This window comes from Ranitomeya variabilis, chromosome 3 (assembly GCF_051348905.1).
Source record: "Ranitomeya variabilis isolate aRanVar5 chromosome 3, aRanVar5.hap1, whole genome shotgun sequence".
In the NCBI taxonomy this organism is placed as follows: Eukaryota; Metazoa; Chordata; class Amphibia; order Anura; family Dendrobatidae; genus Ranitomeya; species Ranitomeya variabilis.
In genome coordinates, this window is record NC_135234.1 from 72,410,048 (window position 1) to 72,421,015 (window position 10,968).

General features: G+C 45.4%; 1 protein-coding gene across 1 annotated transcript; it reads right to left on the bottom strand.

The window, feature by feature from the left end:
• Positions 1-279: 279 nt before the first annotated feature.
• LOC143817949 (histone H2A, embryonic-like) lies at positions 280-6,324 on the bottom strand. The gene is made up of 2 exons (XM_077299412.1): positions 6,277-6,324; positions 280-818 (listed from the first exon to the last, which is right to left on the bottom strand). Exon 2 carries the CDS (start codon positions 805-807, stop codon positions 391-393), a length of 417 nt encoding a protein of 138 aa, XP_077155527.1. The 5' UTR covers positions 808-818; positions 6,277-6,324; the 3' UTR covers positions 280-390.
• Positions 6,325-10,968: the final 4,644 nt, after the last annotated feature.

Sequence of the window (10,968 nt, forward strand, 5' to 3'; positions counted from 1 at the left end):
CCGGCCGGACTTGTGCAGCCTGGTTATCCGGATTCCGGACTGAGGACCCAGAGATCTTCAGTAAAGAGGTAAAGAGACTGCAACTTGGTGTCCTCGTTATTTACTGCACCACTATCATCACTCATTGCACCGGACGTCCCCCACTGACCGGCAGGGTCACGGACCGGGTCTAGCCACCGTGACAACCCCAGAGCAGAGACTCAGAGGCCCGGTACCGGGTAGCCCTCGGCCCTGCGGCAGTGGGGGCGCTCCAGAAACATTTAAATGCTTACCAGTGAGTGGATGTAAAAAAAGATTTTAATTAAGATACACTTAAAATACTACAGGGAACATATATAGGAAATACAAACAGATGCTTTATAACAAAGTCCAAAATCTATTTAAATAGGATCAGTACTCCTGAGACTCTGCGGTTTTAGGTTCTTGTGAGGACGAGCCTTTAGCAGTCTTCTTTGGCACTAGGACCGCATGGATATTTGGCAGGACGCCACCCTCTGCAATGGTGACCCCATCAAACAGTTGGCTCAGTTCCTCATCATTCCTGACAGCCAGTTGGATGTGTCGGGGCAGGATCCTGGATTTCTTGTTTTCCTTGGCTGCATTTCCTGACAGCTCCAGGATCTCAGCACACAGGTATTCCAGGATGGCCGCAAGATAGATGCTAGCTCCAGATCCAATCCTCTTAGCATAGTTTCCCTTCCTCAGGAACCTGTGGATACGGCCCACTGGGAACTGGAGCCCTGCCTTGGCAGATCTGGAGGACTTTCCAGCTGCAAGTTTCTGGACTTTCTTGCCACGACCAGACATGATCAGATTAACTAGGGGGAGAAATAAAGTCCATTTATTATGTAAACATTGATGAAGGAAACAAAAGCAAACACTTGTGCCAGTTACCACATTTCAGAGATGCACTATCGGCTTACTGTTTCAGTGCAGAGATCAGTCTAGAGCATTGAGAGTCCAGTAGCACCCACTCATTACATTACTTACCATATACAATGGAGGGTGCAACCCCACCGATACACATTCACCTGTTTAGCAATGCCTCGAGTTGGTGTTACTAACCAGAGCTGTAGTTAGTGTGTTTTTTGTCTATAAAGAACAGAGAGGGACAAAGTATGCAGCAAGCTATGGGATATTTTGGGCATGCCACTGGCTGCACCCAAATCCATGCCCATTTACCATTTCTTTCTACACTGGCAGGAGGAAATTCAGAGGGGCATTGAGCAGACACCTGAGACTGAAGGGTGTAGACCCAAATCCAGGACAGTTGGGACTAGAAATGAGCGGATCAATTCACTGGACTCTGGTCCAGTGCCCAGGAAAGTGGTACCTGGAGGGAGGCCCACAAATCTTACTTTCTGGTGTCCCCATCACAGCATTTGATTAGCCAGAACTGGTGTGACATAGTCCTATGGATTTCCCCCACCACCCTCGACTTGTTCTGTGTGGGCTGAATTTGATAGCAGAGACACCAGGCAGAAACAATTTACCTTATTCACTTAACAGGATTATATGGGGAAAAAGGTTAAGAAGGCAAGTCACAGAAAAAATATTTCCAGAATTACTGGAAAGATAATTATGCAGATTAATATTAACCAGCATATCTCAGTTTACAGCCAAGGTCAGACTGGCCCAGCGGGACACTGGTGTATTCCCCTGTGAAGCCCCACCTCAAGCAGTACAGAGAGGGCCCACTGATTGCAATTGAATGTGTGCAAGAGGATGCACATTCAATTGAAATTTATTGCCCCACTGCAAAAGTTAAATGAAGTTGCTGACTGATGGAAGTGTGCCTGTTGCAAGAGGCACATGACTGAGGTCACTGTCTTGCACACTCCATCATATAATTCACCTTAGGAGACAGTGTTCCTTGGGGGCAGGGTATGGAACAAAAGGGAGGATGGTACTGTGCAGGTGTAGGGGATGAGATAGATTGATGCCTTGTACCCCTCAAGCCACTGTCCAGTAGTCAAGTGATACTGCTACATTTGATGTTTTGAGAATATATATATATATATATATATATATATATATATATATACACACACATATACCCCCTTACATGTTTGAGCAGCCTGTTGATAGGGAAAGTAAGCAAGCACTCCGGGGCCAGTTTAGTGTTAGGGGAGTAGTATCCCTATTTGGATACTAGGTGGGGGCATTATAGCAAATAGTAAGAATAGGAGGGGCACAGTGGAAATAAGTTAGTGAGAGCTTTCTGCTTTAGTTCAGTTGGGGCCTGGGTGCCTGTACAGCTCACAGGGCTAGCTAGCCCAGGGCACATGGTGCCCCGTAACGTTCTTCCAAGAAGTAGGCCCAGCAGTAATATCCAGGGGGCCAGAATTAAGAACAGAGTACAGCAACAGCAGTGCAGTAATAGTTGGACTACAGCTGCTGGACAGAAGGAGGCTGAGCAAAGTGGGAGAAAGTGCACCAAGATGTGGCAGGTTTTTTGCATGGGCTGCCATTCTCATTACCAGGGCAAAACAGCAGGGAATGCCCCCACAAAAGACAAATACTGAAATTGAGGACACTGTGGGACCATATAGTACGGACCATTCCAAAAGCAGGCTTAGCGACATGCAAGGGTCAAAGATACTGGTGCCTGATGCTGCAACAGTGTGTGCCCTGGATGGCAAGTTGCTGAGTAAACATGTTGAAGTGAAACTGGACTGTGACTTTATTCTTGGAATCGTCTGCAGAGGTAACTGTCCTGTACCGGGAAAACCCTGATGGCGTAGAGGAGCAGCACCGAGGTACTTCAAATGGACGGGGCCCAGCGTGTGATACAGGGATTAGTGCCCTGGCCCCGACCCTTACACAGGGTGGCACTGTAGCATCTTCATGTAGTGTAGAAGTTGGGAAAAAAGTGGGGAATGTGCTCTAGAAGAGAAACTATAAATATATTTTCTGCAGAGTCAGATCTGGGCTGAAAGTAGTGATTGCAGACTGCCAGATGAATAGCCAAGATTGAGGACATCACTGTCACATGTACACCATATACAGAGCTCCTAGTCATGAATCCCCAATGGCTAGGGATAGCACAGGACAAGCAAAGTACAAATAAATAACGGACGAGCTCTAGGGTGATGGAACCTGGGCTGACCGCTGCCCTACGCCTGACAAACGCAACTAGAGATAGCCAGGGAGCGTGCCTACGTTGGTTCTAGACACCACGCACCAGCCTAAGAGCTAACTAGTACTGCAGAGAAAATAAAGACCTCACTTGCCTCCAGAGGAATGAACCCCAAAAGATAGTTGCCCCCTCACATGTATTGACGGTGAAATGAGAGGAAGGCACACACAGAGATGATATATATAGATTTAGCAAATTGAGGCCCGCTGTAAACTAGAAAGCAGAACGATACAAAAGGGGACTGAGCGGTCAGCAAAAAACCCCTAATCAAAAAACCATCCTGAGATTACAAGAACCCATGTGCCAACTCATGGCACATGGGGAGAACCTCAGTCCACTAGAGCTACCAGCTAGCATAGAGACATAATAAGCAAGCTGGACAAAAAACCAAACAACTGAAAATCAGCACTTAGCTTATCCTGAAAGATCTGGGAGCAGGTAGGCAGGAACCAAACAGAGCACATCTGAATACATTGATAGCCGGCAAGGGAATGACAGAAAGGCCAGGTAAAATAGGAAACACCCAGCCTCTGATGGACAGGTGGAAACCAAAGGCTGCAACCCACCAAAGTCACCCAGTACCAGCAGTAACCACCAGAGGGAATCCACAACAGCTCCTGTGATCACCGCATTACCTATATACTGCTCCTATATATAACGTCACTGGTGATAACCATTACCTGTACACTACATACAGAGCTCCTGCAATCACTGCATAATCTACACTATACATCGCTCCTTTAAGTCACTCATGATTGCTGTATTACCTGTGCACTATATACAGAGTACATGTGTACAATGTCACTGGTGATCACAATTACTTGTATACTAGTGGCATGTAAAATTTTGGACACCCCTGGTCAAAACGACTTCTTGTGAACAGTTAAGCAAGTTGAAATGATCTGTAGAAGGCCTGGTCATTTAACTTGAGACCTTTTAGAAATAATTTCTTCTTTGACTTCCAACTTCACAATAACAGTAATTTTGATCAGTAGTGCCCAAACTTTAACATGCCACCATGTATGTCTCTGCTGATGCCTGTACACTATAAGCTATATATCAAGCTTGTGCATAATGTCACTGGTGGTAATAAGTGTTAGTATTGTGGTTTTTATTCATGATCAGTATTATAGTATTCGGTCACTATGTGGTAGTAGTATGTGGTTTGGTGGTATTCTCCCTTGTATGTGCTATTATAACCAAAAAATCCCCTTAATGTTAACTACCATAATTGTACATCCCAATTATGGCGTGTCCACAGTAGAAGTGCAGGAGCTGCCCGAGTTTTACAGTGGATGCTCCACTATAGCATCTTAGATATTTGCTTATAGCTGTAGGGTGTGCTCCTAGAGTCCACTGCCCCTGTGGGTCTCAGTTTATAGTCCAACCTAGTTTTTGTTGGGTGGGTGTGGGGAAACCACCACACTTTTGGCTAGAACAGTCATTAGGGTCCAGAAGCCATGAGCATTTCTGTCAAAAGTTGCTGTTATGTCTCATTAGTAGCATTGCAGCATTTTATCCCCTATGCCCCATTCACAGGTGGAGCCACCAGAACTCTCAACTTTAAGTATCTTCATATAAAACATCGGTTAATGATTATATATTAGTATAGGAAAGCATTGATTCTTCACTTAACTGCAGTTTCTTGTGGTATTCTCCCTCTAGAATACAGAGACATACATACACTATGTCTCAGTATAATCTGACTGGCACTAGTGGCTGCAATACAGATCAAGTATAGAAGTCTCACCCAGTGACAGCACTAGAGCCTGCCAGAGTCCCAGGGAGAATCACAATAAAGAAAGTGACTTTTGTAGTTGGTTTCTCGTTTAATATTAAAGGATTAAAAAAAAAAAAAAAATTTATATCATTTCATCACACGAAAATCCCCTGACGAAGGGGTTAGAAACGCACATTGGGACCCTCTGTTTGCCTGCACTTTATGTGATGTATTCATGATTTGTCTTGTACGCTTCAGCATTTTCATAAGATAGTGTACCTGTGATGGCACTGTCCATTATTTGATCTAATCATTTATATTTTCTGATGCACAGTCTATTGAATCAATTCACCTCTTGATATTTGTGTGTAATATCTAGCACCTTATATAAATTTAGGTATTTATGGTCCACTGTGCCCCTATTTTACCTTTTTGGATGACTGTCCACAGTCTTCACTGTCTCCTTGCCTTCCACAATAAAGCAACTTTTTATATTATAGACCACAGGTTGTTTGGATTTCTTCCTTCCCCTTTAAGTTATATCTATGTACATGTATAATCTGCATTTGGTTTCCCAAGCTGCAATACAGCTTATGAGAGTACAGAACTCTCCTATCTGCATCATGGGCTGTGGCTCATCTCTAGAGCTACCTGAAAACTGACTGTTGGTTTGAGTCTCAGGGAGAGAAGATCACAAGACAAGTGAATAGTTTAAATACATTAGAGAAGGGCGACTAATAGCCAGGACAAAGGCCTGACATGGCAGAACTGAGCCCATAAGTCAGGACTGTCCTATATGTAGGACAGCTGGGAGCTGTGGGTGTAGTTTAGGCTACAGCATCTAGTATCACAAGTTGGAGGAGGAGCGGGTGGGACAAAAAAAAAAAAAAAAAAAAAAAAAAAAAAAGGGGATCCTGCAAATGTGCTCGCAGGATGCTTTTTTTTTTTCTCATAGACCTGTATTAGCGACGGATGGCCACACATCACATCCGTCGTGCAACGGATCCATCATGTTTTGGCAGACCGTCGTCACGAAAAAAAAAACATTCAAGGGAACATTTTTTCTATACATCGCATCCGCCATTTTCTACCGCGCATGCATGGCCAGAACTCCGCCCCCTCCTCCCCGGACTTCAGAATTGGCAGCAGATGCGTTGAAAAACTGCATCCGCTGCCCACGTCATGCACAAATTTCACAACATGCGTCGGCCCGACGCTTATAGACTGACCCGTACCAACGTAAGTGTGAAAGTAGCCTAACCAGATCCCATCACAAACCACCAAATATCACTGCTCTGGAAGCACAAGAAAAACCCAAAACACACCTCTCCAAAATCAAAGTTGAAACCCTGGTACTTCATAAGTCAAGACACAGAAACCAAACTTTGCTCCCCTGCCAATGTTGCTCTATACTCACCAGGTTCTCCCCTGTGCACAGAGTCTGGACAGGATGAATTGTCTCCTCCCTGGGTCCTTTATATCTGGCAATTACACCTGCAGCTGTCTCATTAGCAATCACACATTATAATGACTTGCTACGTTCACATTTGCGTTGCGTCGGGCGCAGCCGCGGCGACGCATGCGTCATGCGCCCCTATATTTAACATGGGGGCGCATGGACATGCGTTGTCTAGCGTTCTGTGATGCATGCGTCATTTTTGGCGCAACTGTCAGGGCGCAGACAACGCTGCATGATGCAGTTTTTTGGCGTCAAAAAAATGAACGCATGCGTCACAAAACGCTGCGTTATGCATGCGTTGTGCGTTGCTTATGGCTACTTTCACATTTCCGTTTTTTTTCAGGCTACTTTCACACTAGAGTCGTTTGGAATACGTCGCAATGCGTCGCTTAGGAGAAAAAACGCATCCTGCAAAGATGTCTGCAGGATGCGTTTTTTCCCCATAGACTTACATTAGCGACGTATGGCCACACGTCGCATCTGTCGTGCGACGGATGCGTCGTGTTTTGGCAGAATGTCGGCACAAAAAAAGTTACATGTAACTTTTTTTGTGCATCGTGTCCGCCATTTCCGATCGGTACATCGGGCCGACGGATTGCGACGGCCCGTACCGACGGACTAGTGTGAAAGTTGCCTAATCCGTCACAATGCGTCATTTTGGGAAAAAAATGCATACTGCAAATTTGCCCGCAGGATGCTTTTTATTTCCCATAGACTTGTATTGCCGACGGATCGCGACGTATGGTCACATGTTGCGTCCGTCGTGCACTGGTGGCATCGGGTTTTGGCGGACCGTCGTCACAGAAAAACGTTCAAGAGAACGTTTTTCTGTACGTCGCATCCAGTGTTTCAGACTGCGCTTGCCCAGCAGTAAATATCGCTCTCACGATCTTTCCTCACCCTGCAGTCTGACGGAAATGTGAAAGAAGCCTTAGGCTGCTTTCACACATCAGTTTATTGCTGTCAGGCACAATCTGGCGAATTTAGAAAAAAACAGATCTGACAAAAGTTGCCGCTGAATCCGTTTTTTTCTCATAAACTTGTATTAACGATGAATTGCGATGGATGGCCTCAAGTTTCATCCATTTTTCACCGGATCAGTCAAAAATTTGTTTTCCCGCTGCCGGAAAAAACGGACATAGTAACGTATGTTGTGTCTGTCGAAAAAATGAACAGCGACGGATCTGGCTTTTGCTAGAATGGATTCTCTCTCTCTCTCCCTCCCCCCTCCTGGAACAGCTAGTCGGACTCTGGAACACCTAGTCTGATCCGGCGAAAAAACGGATCCGTCAGATCAGTTTTTCACAATTTGCAGCGGATCCGTTTTTTTTTGTGTGACTTTTCTATTTAATCTTGTGGGACTCGATTCATTATTGCATTTGCATCTTTTTTTTCTAGATTTTGGTCCCAGATACATAATTTGCGTTTTTTTTTAAAGTCACTTTTCTTCTTTGCTTTGTGGTATTCATTGTCAGTTTTTATGCCAAATTCTTTAAAATAATGCAAGCGGTTCATAAGTCAGATTTAAGCTACTTTCACACTGGCGTTAACTGCATTACGTCGCAATGCGTCGTTTTGCCGAAAAAAACGCATCCTGCAAAAGTGCTTGCAGGATGCGTTTTTTCTGCATTGACCAACATTAGCGACGCATTTGCGACGCAATGACACACGTCGCAACCGTCGTGCAACGGTTGTGCCGTGCTGTGGCGGTCCGCCGGGAGCAAAAAAGTTACATGTAACGTTTTTTGCTCCCGACAGTCCGCTTTTTCCGACCGCGCATGCGCGGCCGGAACTCCGCCCCCACCTCCCCGCACTTCCCCGCACATCACAATGGGGCAGCGGATGCGCTGGAAAAATGCATCCGCTGCCCCCGTTGTGCGGCGGAGACAACGCTAGCGTCGGGAACCTCGGCCCGACGCTAGTGTGAAAGTAGCCTTAGTCTGTTTACTTTTGGCTTTGGCATGTTTTGCGACTTTGTAGCCAAAAATTGCACATTTCAGAAAATGGTGCAAAATTTGCTCCAAAATATTTGCCCTACATAAAGTTGCTCTAGAGTACATTTGCAGTACATTTAATGAATCAAGTCAAAACATCTGGAAATGGCGAACACTGCCCACAATGACGAACATAAAAAAAAGGTGAACGCGTAAAATAGTTTAACCCTTTAACGACCAGAGGTATTTTTTGGTTTTGCATTTTCATTTTTTTTCTCCCGTTCTTCCCAGAGTCATAAATTTTTTATTTTTTTCCACAAAATGGCCATGTGAGGGCTTGTTTTTTTTGCATGATGAGTTGTACTTTTGAACAACACCATTGGCTTTATCATGTAGCGTACTCGAAAACGGGAAAAAAATTCCAAGTGCGGTGAAATTGCAATTGTTTTTTTTTATTTTTACCATGTTAACTAAATGCTAAAACTGACCTACCATTATGATTCTCCAGGTCGTTACAAGTTCATAGACACCAAATATGTCTAGGTTCTTTTTTATCTAAGTGGTGAAAAAAAATCCAAACTTTGTTAAAATAAAAAGGAAAAAATATTACGCCATTTCCCGATACCCGTAGCATCTCCATTTTTCGTGATCTTGGGTTTGGTGAAGGCTTATTTTTTGCACGTCCCTTAGTCATCCACACAATCTCCTCAGCATCGCGCTCCTGCGCAGGCATACTTATCTACCCTGTTGAGGGCAGAGCAAAGCACTGCAGTGCGCAGGCGCCGGGAACTAGCGGTGATGTCACTGAAGCTCAGCTTTCAGCAGCTCATTCACCAGTGGTTTTCAGCTGGGAAGGTCGCATCTTGGCACTGTCCTGGTTGAAAATTGTATATCCCCAGAAATGTATTACTGCGTGGGACACAACGACGGACAGGTATGGTATATTGTTGGTTTGTTATTTTTATTTTTATTACAGGAGATTGAGGGCGTCACATGGATTAGGAGTAATAATAAAATGGGAAAACTGTTGTGTTTTATTTCATTAAAAGACTTTATTCTGGCTGTGTCTTTATTTAACATGTAACAACCATAGGATTAGTCAGCGTCGGACTGGAGCACCTTGGGCCCACCAGAGAAAATCATTCTTGGGACCCACTATGTAGCTACATAGAAATAAATACAAGACCACCAATTGTGTGGTAAAACACGCTAATATCAGGGTATAATATAAGGTAGTACACGTCTTAATTGTGTATCAGGGGTTGGGGTAACCCCCTCATAGAATATAATGTAGCCTCCGTCATGGAATATAATGCAGTCCCCTTCATGGAATATAATGCAGCCACAACTCATGGAATATAATGTAGCCCCGCTCATAGAATATAATGCAGCCCCCCATAGAATATAATGCAGCACCCTCATATGGTATAATGCAGTCCCCCTCATACAGTATAATGCAGCTCCTCCACACAGAATATGATGCAGCCCCCTCAGAGTATAATGCAACCCCCTCATAAGGTATAATGCACCCCCTCATAGAATATATTGTAGCCCCCTCATAGGGCATAATGCAGCCCCCTCATATAGTATTATGTAGCTCCCAGAATATAATGTTGCCCCCCTCAAAGTATAACGCAGCTCCCTTCCATCATTGTCCTCATCACCACCTCCATCATTGCCTTCTCGCCCACAACCCCTATCATTACCCATTCCACCACCTCCATCATTGCCTCCTCCCTCACCACCATTGTCCTTTCCACCACTACCATCAATTTCCTTTCCACCACCTTCATCATTGCTTTCTTCCCCACCACCCCCATTATTGCCCATTCCACCACCTCTATCATTGCCTCCTCCCCCACAACCACCATTGTCCTTTCCGCCACTACCATCATTGTCCTTTACACCACCTCCATCATTGCTTTCTTCCCCACCACCCCCATCATTGCCCATTCCACCACCTCCATCCATTGCCTCCTCCCCCACAACAACGATTGTCCTTTCCACCACTAAAATCATTGTCTTTTCCACCAACCCCATCATTGCTTTCTCCCCCATCAGTGCCCATTCCAATACCTCCATCATTACCTCCCCCATCACCACCACCATCATTGTCCTTTCCACAACAACCATCATTGCCATCTCCCCACCACCCCATCATTGCCCATTCCACCACCTCCATCATTGCATCCTCCACCACCCCATCATCCTTTCCACCACCACCAACATTGCCTTCTCCCACACCATTCCCATCACTGCACTCTCCATCACCCACATCATTGCCAATCTCGAATACACACACAGCACCACACACACAGCACCCCGCACCACATACACTCACACAGGCAGACAAACAGACACAGCAACATTCACCTTTCTGCACATTCCCCGAAGCCACAGCACATCCAGGAAGCAGCATCTTTGGCGCCAGCAGCTTTCTCTCTGAAACAGCCGCATGCTGGATGATGACGTCATCCAGCCGTGCTGTGCCAGACAGGGAGCGCCGGGCAGCAGACAGGAAGCAGGACGGCATTGGATCCCTGCAGCTTCACTTCTCAGCTTGGATCCCTGCAGCTGCCTCAGCCTGCAGCTAACACTGCCCATTATGTGAAATGAATACTCACTCCTCTTCACGCCCATGGGGGTGTGGGGAAGTGTGAATATTCACTTCTCTTTAGCAGGGGGACAGGCTCCTCTCTCCAGCTGCTGCTCAGCT